At 40.8% G+C, this 16,297-nt stretch overlaps 1 protein-coding gene across 4 annotated transcripts in view; it reads left to right on the forward strand.

Annotated features, from left to right (window-relative positions):
• RhoGEF3 (Rho guanine nucleotide exchange factor 3) overlaps positions 1-16,297 on the forward strand; it is a 33,511-nt gene that overhangs the window by 14,238 nt on the left and 2,976 nt on the right. For 3 of the 4 annotated variants that reach the window (XM_046620543.2, XM_046620546.2, XM_046620547.2), the window contains 12 exons: positions 2,429-2,567; positions 6,472-6,602; positions 8,430-8,840; positions 9,296-9,398; positions 9,719-9,916; positions 12,129-12,340; positions 13,320-13,420; positions 13,968-14,293; positions 14,534-14,905; positions 14,991-15,353; positions 15,444-15,657; positions 15,927-16,169. In XM_046620543.2, coding sequence (XP_046476499.1) covers positions 2,429-2,567; positions 6,472-6,602; positions 8,430-8,840; positions 9,296-9,398; positions 9,719-9,916; positions 12,129-12,340; positions 13,320-13,420; positions 13,968-14,293; positions 14,534-14,905; positions 14,991-15,353; positions 15,444-15,657; positions 15,927-16,169 — 2,813 coding nt within the window. The remainder of the gene's footprint in view (positions 1-2,428; positions 2,568-6,471; positions 6,603-8,429; positions 8,841-9,295; positions 9,399-9,718; positions 9,917-12,128; positions 12,341-13,319; positions 13,421-13,967; positions 14,294-14,533; positions 14,906-14,990; positions 15,354-15,443; positions 15,658-15,926; positions 16,170-16,297) is intronic. The other variant, XM_046620545.2, reaches the window with a different exon arrangement.

Consider the following 16,297-nt stretch of genomic DNA (forward strand, 5'->3'; position numbering starts at 1 on the left):
AATTGCGACGTGATTTATCGTTTCTACTTCGACCAGAGAACAGGAGGCGAACACCGATATCGTCGTACCTGACGCGTCGCGGCCGATCCTGAAGCATTCGCGACACGTGACTGCGGATTGACAGTGGGGAAGTTCATAATGCGATGACTGTAACGAGAAGAAATATTTCATTTGTCGTGGTTACTGCAACAGTACTAGTAAAATGGCTTCAAACATTTCTCGAATTGGAAGAAAGTTTTGTACAATTAGTTAGTATCCCGCGGGAATTGGGTATGGTTAACATGGCAATCAATGAAAATATTTATAAAGATTATACTGTAGTACAACCACACAACTCGTAAAAATTTATCTTGATACGGATTTTCGATTGGTCGAAACTCCAAATGGTCAAGCGTCCACGTATCCTCCATTTTTTTAAACTAATAAAATTTATGATTTCATTGCTTGGACCAAATTTCTTGCAATTAATTCGAATCGTTTGGATCGATCACCCTTACGTATAAATCTCTTGAACAAAGATTAGATGTTAATCAGTTTTGGTATCAGCAATTAGTCATTACAATTTGATCAATGAGCTTTCGAAAGCTCGTTTACGAGTAACTCGAATCATCAACTTGTTCCAAAGCAGTTTAAGAAGAGCTCCTCATCGATGTATTAACGAACTTGTACACAGTGTATATCGAAAGTTTCGTAACTCGTCAACGAACCTTCGAAAACTTTTTGTAATCCTTACAACGATTTTATACCAAAACTTATCCGCAATAGTTATAAACGAGATCAAATTCTTGATGCGTAATTTTTAGAGGAAACGGCGTTGCTAAATTCTCATTCGGAGAATCATGAACCGCAATTCGTCCAGCGTGCAAAAAATAGTTGCTCTGTACACCAGAAATAAGAAATTATAAATTTACGCGAAAGCTCAGCGTTTGCAAAATAAAATCAGCCACAAAAGATGCAGAAAAAAAGTGTAAACTATTCGTTTGATTTTCGTGAACTAAATCGTTGAGCGCGGATTTCGGCATGTGCGCAGATCCTCTGCACATCATATTCGCAGGTTCCGCAGATAAGGGTGTAAAGGTTGACGATCGACGGAGGCGAAAGTACCAAGGGACATTGTGGCGTGCAGATATGCCATAAGAAAAGCGTACCGGTACCGTTATTACACTGTGTAACGTTTCTCGCCTTGCCCTGCAGCACCGACCGCCTTCGCATTATACCTGTAATAACCGTCTGCAGGTATTAGGTGGCATAAGAGACAGAACTGGTTCTCCAGGTCCGTGTGCGTTTCTCCCATACTGCACCACGCGCCATTACTGTACACAGCTCGGCACTCCTTTTGCCTGCGGAGACGGAAAGGGCCACACGAATATCGAATGTCATCCGGGACGTGGGCCGATCGCCGATCGGACGATCTCGCTTCCCCGCTTCTCTAATCGCGCGTTGGCTATGGGGGTCAAGATTAAGTAGAGTAGTAAATTAGAAGAGAGAAGATTTGAGGGAGATTTGTTGGCCAGAAATCAATACTTTTTTCAAATTTTAATACATCGGTACATGGTCGTACTTTGTGTATTGATCGAATTACTAGATTTCTAAGCTGCATAAATCTGCATGAGCGTAAAAAAAAAAAGACAAACAATATTCGAATATTAAAAAAATCCTTCGATATCGATTCTTCATTCTTAATTGCTACGAAACTTTTAAAAATTCAATAGCATCGTTTCATTTCTGATCTATACAATGGCTCGTTTTGTTCAAAAGACTATTTCCGACTAGTTCCCTGCAACCATTTTTTTCGTCACACTGGAATCGTTGAATAATTAATGTTATAATATTGTAACAATGTTGGCTAGGATCAATAAATGGTAATATTGAATTGCCTACTGGATAAAAGCACACTTTTTTAATTCAATTTGTAGGTAGTAGTCAATTGAATAAAATAAGCCATCGTATCTACTAAATTTTGAACATTTACGAAGCAATTTCTAACGAATCATCGATATCAAAGATTTTCTTTCATAATCCCAGTATTTTCTATTTTCCTATTTTTACAGAGAGCTTCGTAGCTCACGTTTGTGATAATGTGATGCACACTCAACGTACATACGACCATCTCGCAATAAAATGAATAAAAAGTACCGATTTTTGTCCATGTACAATCGCTTCAACACTGGAAAATTTAATTAAGAGCGGGAAGTAAACTAGAGTAGGACAAGAAAAAAATTAGAGCCTAAAGAGATAGATCGGTAAATTGATGCTGGTTTCCGCCATAAAGTAAGTCAAAGGGATGAAAGTAAACGATGTGAAAAAACTTGTCTTAATTTTGGAAACCTCGAACAAAGCTCGGTATAAAAAACGAGGAGAATAGTCCGAATGTTAATTCCTATTGCTTTATTTTTATCGGAGTCCAAACGTGATTTCGTTTTTCCAGCACCTGCAACAGCAGCAGCAACGCAGGTTCGACACCCTGGCATCGATCAGGTCTTGACTCTCAGCGTTCATCGCCGAGTCCAAACCGGAGTTTCATCGCAGGGCCGGAAATTCCGGCGCCTCACACAGCGCCAGTTTCAGTGAGTATAATCTTCCGCAATTCACGGCTGCAGTTAGAGTTTAGCGATAAGTTTTTCCCCGATTCCCCGATTCCTTCGCACGATTAACTAAACTGCACCGATCGGTCGAGTCTAATCCCTTGATTCAGTCCGGCAGGTGGGTTTGTATTATACGTATATCTCCGCTTTCACCCACGTCCGCACGATCCCGTCAAATCGTGTTACTGCCACGCTCTTGGGCTCGCCTAATTTTCGCCGTATAATCGAATTAGAACCAAACTTCGAGCGTACGATGACGAGGGCGATGGCTTAAGCCCCAGACAATTACCCTCGCTCGGTGTGGGTACCTTAACGCGTAAACCGTCCGTGGAAAAATCATCATACACTATACATAGTATTACGGTTCGAAACCAAAGTTTGAATGTTCGGATGTTCAGAAAGTGACGTCACCCAAAATTTTTTTTCTCTTGACGTCATCAATCTATATAAACGAAAATCAGCCAGCCGAATTCCTCAGTCCGGAAACAACCGCGTAGTAGAGCGGACGTACGAAAATCGCGCTCCGCAGATTTCGAGTACCGGGTTCTCTACCTACTGATCGTGCGTTCCGGGTTCGCTTCCTGGTGCAACTCGACTTCCAGGACAAGCGCTCCGTAGTTTCTGGGCTCCAGGTCTGCTTCCTGATGAAACTCGACTTCCAGAGCAAGCGCTTCGTAGTTCTGGCTGTCCAGGTCCTTGACCTGGTAACTTTTGACTTTCAGGACTAATTTTCAAGTTTACAAGTTTGATTATTGAAAACGTCATGTTTTGCACTATTAAACCAATATACGTGCTTCAGATAACATTTTGAATCCGAAAAAAAACCGAACGACCAGGATCAAAAAATTGCAATTGGTGCGTGGTTGGCATTGTGCACATAGAAATACATGACAATAACGTCGTTCGATTAGAGCTAAAATTGCTATGCGTCATGTTTAAAATCTTTTAGCACTTAAGTGATTGTTCTGCGGTATTTTTTGACGAAATTTATTGTCATAAAATCACAATACGTTATACTTGCATGCATGTGTAAACGTGATTTGTAGCATTATGCAGAAAAAATCTTACGGGCAGATTCGAGTTGCGTCACATGCACAAAGACAGTGTTCATTCTGTATATTGTGAAGCAAATACCAAAGTTTTTTGGAGAGTCATCGTGCCCCAGTCTCCCCTAGAACTATGTCATCTGGTAAAACACTGACAACGAGTAAGCGAGCGCACGAGCACAAAAACCAAGTACACTAGGCATCCGACCTCGAGTGAGCTTTAGCAAGCACAGGTTTTAAAGCTAGTTTATTCTTAATTCTTAAGGTGGTTGATGGTGAACGTGAAGTAAACAATATTCTTGAATCGATTTTGAGCAACTTCGGATAACACAAGCTGAGCTATTAACAATTTGAAAAATTTTGAACGTTTCGAGTGATTGAACATTGCTTTTCTTGATTCGATTCTAATGTTCGTGGGCTCATTTTGACCACCATCAAAATTTCCAGATATCGGTTGAAACTTTTTTACAAATTGTGATGTTCACGGTGGATAAAAATTGATTTATGAAATAACGGTGCAACAGATATCGTTCGAATGTTCATCAAAAATTCCATGCTCGTAGTATAACGACAGTAAATTGTAAAATTTGTCGAATTATATTTTTGACACAATTTAGGAAAATCTAAAAGTGAGCAAAATGAGCTCAAAAACACTAGAGTTCAATCTTTTTCAGCGTGCTAAGTATAAAAGCTTTTCTCAAATTGTTTACGTCACAAGTATTCCTAAGTCGCTCAAATTCGTTTCTACTACCATAGTGTAATATGATGAATGACGTATTGTTCCTGATCACAATCATTAGTGCAAATAAAATTTCCGGATACTTTTCGAAGGGTTTTTTATCTCTTTTACTAACTTTCAATATAGACAGTCAATAGATTCAACCTTACACACTTCTTTCAATGAAACGTGGCTTGATTTCTTTAGGATAATTTTGGAATGTAGAAAATCGACTATAAAAAAGCAAAATGTAAGAAGGTTCGGTAAAAGCACTAATAATACCTATCATATTGTTAAAATTCTGTTACACGATAACTATTGACTTTGTATTTTGATACAATTTGTACAATTCAAACTGTCTTGACTTTCTGTGCTTTTCACCTTTCTACATTTTAACTTTATGGATTTTGATATTCCATGAAATGGATTTTCGATTCTTGAGAGATTTGCTATTGTGACCCGTTCTATTTACCGATAATAATTCCGAATTTTTTCTCGACCCCGTTTTCGAGCAAATTCCGGATCCCGCAGATCCCCATTGAATTCGGGGTTAACAAGAATTTAACTCAAGTGATCGTCAACAAAGCAGAAGCGCGGCTTGCCAGCGACATCAAGATAAGATAACATCCCCTCCCGTGACAACGATACACAAGGATCGAGAGTGCGCCTGTGAGCGAAGGGATTGAAATTTATCTCCATTGTCTAATCGATAGGTGAAGAATCCGCCGGAATTTGCAAAGTTTCGAGTGAACCGTAACAAATTTTCCTGCTACAAATACCTACCGAGAGACTCCCAAACACAGCAAGCGATAGTTTCTACGGTATAATTACTTTTATCGCTTATTTATTATGCACGCCGCCGCTGCGGAATTTGTGTTGGTGGGAAATTTGTTATCGGAAACACGTGCGGCAGAAATTTTCGTCGGTGTCTTTATTAGCCGGTTAATATTGAAGCTGGTAGAGAGGAGAATTGGCAGACGTCACTCTTCTCTCTGGATACATGCGGGATAACACCGAGTCCTCCTGTGTTCGTTTGCATTATGAATTAGCTCCAGGCCCGCCGAGATGACGCCTGCTAGACAGGAAATTAAATTTAAATGCTACTCCTACTCGGGTATTCAATTTCCTGATCCATTATTCTTCAACCCTGGTATGCCCTGCATGTTGTCCCGACACCTCCGGAGACTCGAAATAACACGTTTCATCGATCAGCCCCTTTTTCCCAATCGCCCATACTTACAAATGTCGTCCATTTTTTAGAAATCTAGTATAAGAGAGAGAACATAATTACAACTTAAAACTTTTTCAATTCGACGAACCTTTAACTGTCAGTAACGTTTTATCAATCTAATTATTTATTTCTGTCTATTTTGAAGGATTGCATTCAGTAAGTTTTTATATACCTACGTTTCTGAAAAATCACATCGAAAATAAGTGTTCTTTCGAAGGCTCTTTGCCGTCTTCTCTGCAGGTAGCAAAGAAGAAAAAAGTTTGCCACGAGATTTGATTTATGATTAGTCATCAAAATTACGCCACTTATGTTTGTAATTAATAATATTCAGATAGATTTTCAAATAAAAAAACTTGTAAGAAGAATTTTAATATTGAATTCGAACATGTTTATTATATGACTGTTCTTTTATCCATATAATCATTTTCGCAAGCGATTCGCATACTTTGATAGTTAATCATCGTATCGCAAATGGGATGCCAATTCTTGCTCCCGTCGCAACATCAATTTTTCACATGATTTGAACAGATACCTACGAACTTATTCATGAACAAAATCGATTGAAACAGACTGTAGGGTAATACTTTGTTCGCGACACTTTACTGACAATAAAAATTTCATTTCTGCATAAAAAGTTTAGAATTTCACATTGCCGTGTCTGCTTGAAATTCGTTGATAAAAAAAGAAAAAGAAGGGAAAATGGACTTTCCTGCTTTCGACTTACTGTCCATATTCAACTTGCAAATAACCTTCGCATCTGTAATCGGCTTTACTTGCGGCCTTTTCCTCCGAAAAAGTTTTGAGTACTACAGTAAAAGTTCGGCTAAAATTTACGTAGGTTCTATCCATCTTACTCCAACTGTCTTTAAGCATCTTTCAACTTCTTTTCAGCCTCTGCACGAACAGCAGCCAGGTGGTCACGGGCTGAAGGATCGGAGGCGGGCCCCGACCTTAAATAAGGCCCAACGACGTGCCAAGGCATCTAGCACCCCGGCTTTACTCGACAGAGATCTACAGGACGGGTGAGTTAATTTACTACGAGGGGTAATTGCTGTGTTGTAAATTACAGCGAGATCAGGTTGTCACCGTAGTTAGAGAGACAGAAACGTTTCGAGAGGTTAAAAATATGGTAAAAATTTTCCTCGAACTTCTTCACTTAAGGTCAACATCATAGTCGATTGAAAATTATATTCTGTCGAATTAAAATAGTCATTACTAAAAGTAAGAATTTTAGGTTGGTCATACCAATAGATTATAATAGAAGAGCTGTACAAATATGCGTGATCCGTATTCATCTTTCATTGAAATAGACTCATTTCGGGAAAATTGAAAAATGCAAATGTGATAATGCATTTTGCGAAAATATTCTTTATATTTGATATATTTATATATTATATTATATTTATAAACGGTTCTTCGGAAAAGAAAAATTCAATTCCGTCGGATCGTGTGTAAGTTTTTGTTTTCTGCATGTTATTCATTCTTTGTTGAGATGAATTTTTCCACCGTAAAGAATTCCGGTTCCGTTTTTGAGTTCCAAATTTCTGTAAATCTTCTCAAGTATCGAAGTTGCGAAAAATTCGAAAGTTCTACCCGAACATCTAAACAACACAAGAAAAATAAGGAAATGAAAATTGAAAATAAAAATTTCAAAGTGCTAGGGCCCTACTGTATGCGAGACTAGACCGACTGCCGAATCCCAAACCGTGACCCTGGAACTCTATATACCTGAAGTATAGTGACCCTTGAAAATCTGTTCTCGGAAGTGGGGCTTCCTCCTCAGTTCTCGATGTGTGTTGGTTTTCCTGCGACACACAGGCAACCGAAACAGCAGGTTTTGTCAGTCGAGTTCGGATTCCAAAGCCGCTACAAGCGTTTCATTCGTGCTCAAATTGTGGTCATCGAATTTTCTCTTTCGTCTTCACTCGCGGTTTGCATTTTTTTCCTTAATTGGTCACGATTCAATTCATTTTTATTTATTTTACTTTTTTTTTATTTTGCAGAAAAAAAAGACTTGTAAGTATACAAGCGAGTGTTTTTTGTGTCAAAAACAGTGAATTCCTGCAGCTGTGGATACTACGTGATAAGCATATAAAAGACACTGTTCAAGTTTCTCGGACATCTCTAGGAATTTTTCATTATCACATATGTACGGTTCGCGTATGGCCGTGCGGTCATTGATAACACCGTTGGTGGCTATTAAACCAACGACAAAGGCGTTTCGGCTTTCAAACAATTTCAGAAATCGCGCCGTTTATGGTTCTTCACAGCTGCGGCTTCTGGCCAGAAATCGTATAATATACGAAAGTATAATCTGCCGCAGTTAAATAGAATACAGGTCAATTATTACACAATGATTATATTCGGTATATGTTATCTTTCGTGTCTTTTTTTTCTTCCTTGAGCAGTTATCCATACTTGAAGATTTTTTCACTATCAGCAATAATACGAAAGTGAACTAAAAGTATTTTGATTTCTTATATATTTTCCCGAAAATACCGACAGTCGTCGGAGAACCAAAAGAGAAGTGGAATTCGATTATAATATAAGTATATTCATGCCGTGAGTTTTTCGTGAAAATCCCCATCCAGGCGGCCAAAACTACCTTTTTGAATATTTATAAGCAGTAAGAAGTGCAGCTTTGGTTGTGTTTCACAGAAAAATCCCACTGTATAATTGTTGTTTAATTGGGTTAGTGTGATTTATATTTTTTGTATACTATAGAACGATCTTGTGCGACTGAAATCGCAAAATACAGACTATGAAATTGACGATCGAAAATCGTCGACAGCAAAATAACAACACGCAGCTGTTTCCGTGGTAAAGAAAAAGAACGTCTCGGATTTCAGGCCTCAGTGGTCGGCCGAAGAGGGGGACGCAGGTGTGGTGCAAAGCTCGACCGAGCATCCGATAGTGGAGGCGACGATACCTCTGGTGACCCACGTCCGGCTCCAGGATACGGGAACCCCCGGGAATACGGGGCCGATTTTGGGGGGCGGCTCTCAGACTCAGCAACAGCGACACGCTGCCCAGAACCAGGAGAGCGTCCTCAAGAAATTCCGGAAGAGCTTTTCTCTGAGATTCCATAAGAAGGGCAGCAAGGAGAGCTCCGAAGGGGGCGACGGTCTCTCGGAAGAGTTGAACGCTCTCCCCCTAGACGAGGATGATGACAGGGAACCACCCCCGCCTCCCGCCCCCCAACAGCAGACCCAGATAACGATGCAGCACAAGGAAGATCCGATGAATGACCAGAAGTTCCGGTAAGTGAGCACTGATGTTGACTGTGTTTTTTAAATAGGAACACTTTCTTTTACGTATACGCGTGATTTTTTACCGACAATCAGGCATCATTTTTAATCTGTTGGGTTTTAGTCCCATTGTTCACGATTGGCTGACTACTCACTCATTTCTCTAATCGTTGATCATGCGACAAATCGCGATCGATAAAATTTGTACTAAAATATGTACCACGAATTGTATAGGTACAGGCGAATTTACCCGACGTTGAAATTGTTAATTCCGTATGTCCCATTTTTTACAATTATCAATATATATAGAAATTTATCAACTCACAGAGAGAGGAAGTAAAGAGCAAATATTCGTTTATTCGCGCATGGATAAATTTCTCTGAAAACATGTTGAAATATTTTCGCAATACTGAGTTAAGTAACCTGCTTCGACATTCTGACAGAACCGGTTTTCCTGTTTCCCTAAGGTTTGGTCCCCTGGTATGGAGGACGAGCAAGGAACGAAAGAAAAGCAGCAAAGCCGCGCGAAACGCGAAGTGCAATAGCGGTGACAGCGGCATACAAATCGAGGTAAGAATTAAAGTTGCAATCACTAAAATGTGTAGAAATAAAAAAACCGGGTTGAAAAAAGGAAAAGAATCTTGACTTGATTCATTTTTCTCAATAATATGTAATGAAATAACCGAGGGTAGGTGCAATCAACCGTGAGAGTTTTCTGTGAAACTCACCGTGGCACGCCAACAGATTGGCAACTAAAGATACATTTCGCATCGCTGTATGTTCAAGATTAACTCCGGTTGCCTATATACCGGCGTTGAGCGGTGAGTTTCACAGAAAACTCCCTCGACACAATGCCAAAAGCAAGAGATACATTTTCCACTTTGTGTAAGATGGCGTCTGGTGGAACGTTGACTGGGGGCGGTGGGGGCAGCGGAGGTGGGGTGACGGGGGCTGGCGACAGTTCCGAGTCACACGACACCGACGCACCCGACGAGATGGACAGTCCACCTGCCCTCCGAAGGCGAGTTACCGACAAATCGCGGCCCCAGTCCGAGCTCATCAACCAGATACTAATCGAAAAGTTTAAGGTAGATACAAATTTACTGCATCGTCGCATTGCCTGAAACTATTTTTCTGTGATGATCACTGCAATTGTTGCAATTCTCATACGGTAAAACAGTTTTGTGCGCGGAAAGTAAATTCAATCTCTTCCTTGTTTGATGCCAATTAACGATGTATACAGCATTTCATTATTTTAAATTACATTTTTGTTTCCACTATGCTTATAGGAATAATTTTGCAATATCTTACAGTACGACACTACAACCGACTATTCGATTAATCGGCAGACATATGTTAGGTCCTGAAATTACGAGATAGTAGTTTTTACTACTGCTTTGGTTAGCCTGACTATCTCAATATTACAGGTTACTGTTCGTATTTGACGAATGCAATATAAATGGGAACTATTTTCACGACTATTCAAATTGTTCAAATACAGTACCGGCTACGGGTAAAAAAAAAAAAAATCCGGGTTCTATAATACAGACAGAAAGCAGAAGAACTACCAGAAGTAAGTGTCCCAGTTATTGATCTTTTTTGGTTGTATCTGTTTGATCCTTAATTCTAAGATGACCAAAAAATAAATTTGTACCGTCCAACCCTTTAGCAATTGGTTTTAGTCATCGAGAAATTCACAATTTGTGCCGTCAATTTGTAATTTTGGAAAATAAAAGATTCAATAATTGGGTCTATACTCACCTTACTAATAAATTTTTTCGGGTGTCATTCATTTCTTTAGCATAGACATTAATAGTACTCGGCGTTTACTTATTATCACCACAATTATTATTGTTATTCCGGAAATGTTTACACTATCGGGTAATCGTACTACACATTTGTAAAAACGCTGGAACGAACGAAGCTGGGAGAATCGTACACGCCGCAATGCCGTCATATCCTTTGATGAAACGGATGCCGTTGCGATACTGCAGAGAGCAATGGTTTCATGATTCTTGCTGAGTTACAAAAAGGGAATAAAAATATTATGATAGGATCACCCAAAGAATGATTCTTCCGAATGATAAATTTACTCGTTTCCGCTAAAACTGATACATTGGTTCAACGAAATCGCGTCATGAAGTGATAGCTGAAATAACGAAAATGATAGCAATTATCAGTAAAATTACCCGGTCAATTGTTTGTCCGATTTCAACGGTCAAAAGTTCAGACTAATGGATTGTACAATATTATTCTTCCTTGGGATGAACAATTTTTCAGACGAAATTTGGCACGGTAATTGTATGCGATAAATACCATTCAAAGATTCTTGAGTTTATAATAATGAAAATGGGCAATTCGTTATTTTCAATGTTCAAGAACGTAAATATAGACATTTTTTTCACCCCATTCTTTCCCGCATCTTTGTTCGGAACGTACAATTGGATTTCTGACCGAACTAAAATTCTCGCGTGCGATTTTCGGCCAGTTTGTTAATTCTCAGTTACATTATTTGTCACACGTACAATCACAGAGCGTTTATCCCAACGCAGGTTAAAGTCGAAGCAGTATAGATGTGACGTAGGTATATCTGCTTGTACGTATACACAGCGCCTATAATGCTTACGACGTATCGAGTATCAACGGGTCTCCAGACTGCCAGGATGCGTGGAAAGGAAACGAGACACTTTTGTTCAGTTGATATCGCGAGGTTGACTAAGCAGCGGCTGTGAACTGGTCTGTTGCATTATTATACATACCAACCGTCAAACCCCGCAAGTGCCTTGTGTCATTCGCTGTGTTCTCGACCCGCGATTTCCCCGATTATCGATGTCGGAAATGTCGGATTTACCGATTTCTAGCGTGATTTCCGAATGACCGAAGCAGATTCGAAATGTTCGCCAAAATGTGCGGGTGCTTTATCGAGAACCGTGAATTGTCCAGATTCAGCGTGCGTAGGAACAGCCGATCGCTCGATGTCATCCAGGTGAAAACAAGAAGCAACAAATCATTCAAAAAAAAAAAAATTATAATAAACAAATAGAACACGTCCCATGACCGTGCAATATAACGTGGTAGGTCACCTCAGACGTGACGCAAATTAAAGGGAACAGCTACGGTCACCGTTATTTCCTACCATCGTTTTGCGGTGTCATCCGTTGTTTCAGGAAACGGTCATTACAGTTCCGCGAATGCCCAACGAAATTCAAAGGAAATGGCGAGAAATTGGAAATTTTCGATCCACCTATCGGCTGTGCGAAATATTCGATCGCTTTTAACACTACTACTGTTCTGCTTCAGGCCGATCTTCAGAGCAGGACAAGCCGCAATCACCACGTTCGCAGAACGAACAGTGATCTTGGGGGTCAGAGACTCTTACAGTGGGACACGAGGTCGGGATACAGCCACGCTCACAATTATCGCAGAATGTTGTCGACCCCTTCGCCCATCAAGACGCGTCCCCCGAGGTTGAGTCCGAGGCATTCCTCCAATGACATAGTTACGCTCAGAAGGTGAGTGATCGCCAAATCGGCGCAAAATCTTATCGACAGCAATTTTTTTTTTTCAAATTCTACACAGTTCTTCAATTTTTGTCACATTTTTGTTTTCCAAACTTAATTAAGTACGTATAATGCACCGTTAGTTTATTTATACGAGCACAGATTGGTTCGCGTCTGGTGTGTAGGTATACTCGGGCGGTGAAAAATAATTTCATCGAAGAATCGGATCTTTTCCAGTTCTCATAAGCCCCCCCACTTTTCGCCGACACAAATGTATCTTAATTCGCTACTATGCAAAATATAGGTAGCAATTTTACGATTGACCATTTTTATAAAATGTCCAGATATACTATGTAATATCATTTCTACATATTCAGAGTGGAAGGTAAGAATAATCATTGGATACGGATTTGGATTTATTACTGTTTTAATGCTCAGAATATTCCCAGTTAATATGTTTTGACACAAGTAAAAAGTAAATGGAAAACCCAACAGTTACGAAACTTTAGTTGAAACGATTGCTCATGCATCGTATATAAAAGAAACATTCCGTTCTTCTTTGATAAATAACGCCCGGGTACCGTTTAGGTATACATTTTACTCATAGATGTAAATATAAATTTTTTGTTTTTGTTCAAACTTTTCCAGTAAATCGAGGGACAATAGTGGTAGGTGGAAATACAAGGGTATCTAATTTGTATTTGCTTTTGTTCGTCCTATACAAGATAAAAAAAACACAATAACGAAAGAAAAAAACACGAGACATTGAGTAATGATTTGTCATAATTTATCTGTAGCGATGTTACACGTTATGTAAGTTAATTTGTTGTTGAATGGTATATCAATAGTGTGTATATACATATGTCGAGTTTGACTAGTTATTAAATTATATTATACATTACATTGTACAACCATGGCGCGTAATTCCATGTCCAGAAACTTGAAGCCCCCACCGTTATCGAATGATTTCATTTTTCAAATTTCATGCTAGTAACTCGAAAGGGAGGAATACCAGGACAAATTTAAGACGCTCCCTCAGTCAACCACTTGGCATAAACCAACTCTCGCCGTTGATGCGCGCCAAAACTGCAGGTGAGCACGAAATACTTTCTCAGTGAAAAAACATCCTCGAAAACCTTACACAAGTATCGAAAATCGTTTAACATATCTTTATGATCCGTCTCAAGGTATGTGGATATCTAGAGTATGAGCACAACTAAACTAATATGGCGTCGTTCTGGGTAAACAGCTGATCGTTGCTGGCAAACTGTGATAATATAAAAACAGAGAGATTCTGTTACATTAGATAGATTCGAAGTGAAAATCCGGCAAGAGGAAAACTTTTAAAATAAAATCAACATTTATTATCGCTGCCAAGCGGTGATTCTCTGAACCCTGAGACTATTTCGCGGGGAAATGTGGTTCAATAATAATTTAAGCAAAATACAATTATAGCGGTTTAAAATAATGAATAATTGAATGGTTGATTGAAATATGGTACCACATTCATTGAATAAGCAAATGGACATGAAGAGAAAGATTGGATTTCAAGATTGCCCTCAAAACAAGTTCGGTTATTGTCCATTTTGCGATTATATCATGGTTCGCCAGGGCTGTACCGAGATCCTTAATGCTGCAGGTGCGAGGCTGCCCGGTGGAAACGTGTTGTCGGAGGATGAGCAGGACGCCAGATGTGGAGGCGGTACGTCAGATGACGAGATGATGTCGGACTCGGAATCCTCGGTCGCGTCACTGTCCGACAGGAAGAAGTCATCCTTCGAGCAAACGATGGAAGAGGACGTCGCTATCCTGGCCGAAGCGGTTTGGGATCACGTCGCTATGGAGCCAGAAGAGCTTGCCTTCAGAGCCGGGGACGTGATCGACGTTCTGGACACAATTGACAGGGACTGGTGGTGGGGAAGCTGTAGAAACGAACACGGCTGGTTTCCGGCTGCATTCGTCAGGGTAAGTAAACCGTCGATTAGCCCGTTGAAACACTAAATGAAGGAGGTAATCGCACTCTTGAAATCAGGTGCAAACGGTAAAAAAAAGTCCTGTAAAGTCGTTTTAAGGCACTTGAAGTCACTTTGAAGTTATGAAGTCGTAAAGTAAGACGTAAACCCAACTTCAAAAATGGTTACCACCTCGCATTTAATCCATCTCATGTCCGACGCCCTTGAGCTGATCATCAAATTCCATTTTCAGCTGCGGGTCAGCCAAGAAGACACAGTTGAGGATTGCCTGGCGGCGATGGCTTCGGGCGTGTCGATGAATTCCCAGCTCAGGAGGCGGACTAGCGTTTCGTTGCTTTCGAACGAGCAGGTGAGGTCGAGCGTTGTACGAGAACTGGTGCAAACCGAGCGAGACTTTGTGAAGATTTTGCGAGACGTTGCCGAGGGTTACGTAGCCGAGTGCAGAAGGCGGAGTGACATGTTCACCGAGGACCAGATTGAGGCGATTTTCATAAACATCGAAGAGCTGCTCGACTTCCAGTCGGATTTTCTCAAAGAACTCGAGTCCGTCATAGACTGGAATGCTCCGCACAAAAGTTGTGTAGGAGAGTGCTTCTTGAACCACGTGAGTGAGCTTGTGTACTGATAACGACACGTCGATTTCGGATGCGAGAGATTAGGTGACGCCTCGTGTTTTTTCCGCATTACAGAGATCCGGGTTCAGAATGTACTCCGAGTACTGCAACAGCCATCCGATGGCAATGGCGACGCTGCAGGAGCTCTATCAGCACAATCGTTACAGCAAATTCTTCGAGGGTTGTCGGCTGATGAGGGGACTCATCGAGATACCGCTGGACGGTTACCTGCTGACGCCAGTTCAGAGGATTTGCAAGTACCCGTTGCAGCTCGCTGAGCTGTTGAAATACACGAAGGCTGATCACCCGGACTTCGAGAAGATAAAAGAGGCTCTCGAGGCGATGAGGGGAGTCGCGGTTTTGATAAACGAGAGAAAACGACGAATGGAAAGTCTCGAAAAACTTGCCGCCTGGCAGCAGAGGGTCGAGGGATGGGAGGCGAGTGACGATGTCATCTCTTACGCATTTCTGCATGGAACATAGCCTTTTCACAATAACTAATTTCGTTCTCTCGTTATGTAATTGCAGCATGAGGACCTCATCGAGGTGTCCTCCCAGCTCATTCATCAGGGTGAAGTTATTAGAGTTACCAGTGGTATGTGGACCAACAACATAACTCTTTTCCTCTTCGATCATCAGCTCGTCTACTGCAAGAAGGATATATTAAAACGTAACACCTACGTCTACAAGGGTCGGATTTACCTAGATACCAGCGAAGTGATCGACGTTCCAGATGGCAAAGGTGAGTTCGAGGCTCGGTGCAGGGCTTGTTCGCCAAAAAAGCCAAAATCACACACTTACACCTTCGATGTGACTGAAAAGTCAGAAATCGTGTTGTGTAAATCCATTTTGTAAAGAAGCCATTCGTTTTGGAGTCACGGAATGGCTTCCAAATTAGGACAGTAGCTGCAGAGCTTTTCTTCCTTTCATTTCAAGGCTTAACATTGAAGCTTTGACCGATTACGGACTAAATGGTGCACAGTCACTAATTCTAATGTTCCGAACTGATAGATCCGCAACTCGGGGTGACCGTGAGACACTGCCTGAAAGTGTACAGCTGCGTTCGCGACAAGTGGCTTCTCTTCTGTTGTCGAACTGCCGATGAGAAGAGACAGTGGCTCGCTGCTATGGCGGAGGAGCGACGCCTCGTCCAACAGGATCGAACCGACGGTCTCGATTTTCCACCCGCGGCTAGGCAACTCGCCAAAATCGCTGCCACTAGGGAAAGGTGCCGACCACCGAGCAAGCCAAGCAGTAAGTGAAATACTACCAACTCGTGTGAAATGAATTACAAGTATTCTATACGAAAAAGTGTCAAAACGACATCAAAATTATACAACAGAGGTTTTAAGCCAGTGACTTGCTTGAATCAATTTGGATTG

Source organism: Neodiprion pinetum, chromosome 4, assembly GCF_021155775.2.
Source record: "Neodiprion pinetum isolate iyNeoPine1 chromosome 4, iyNeoPine1.2, whole genome shotgun sequence".
NCBI lineage: Eukaryota > Metazoa > Arthropoda > Insecta > Hymenoptera > Diprionidae > Neodiprion > Neodiprion pinetum.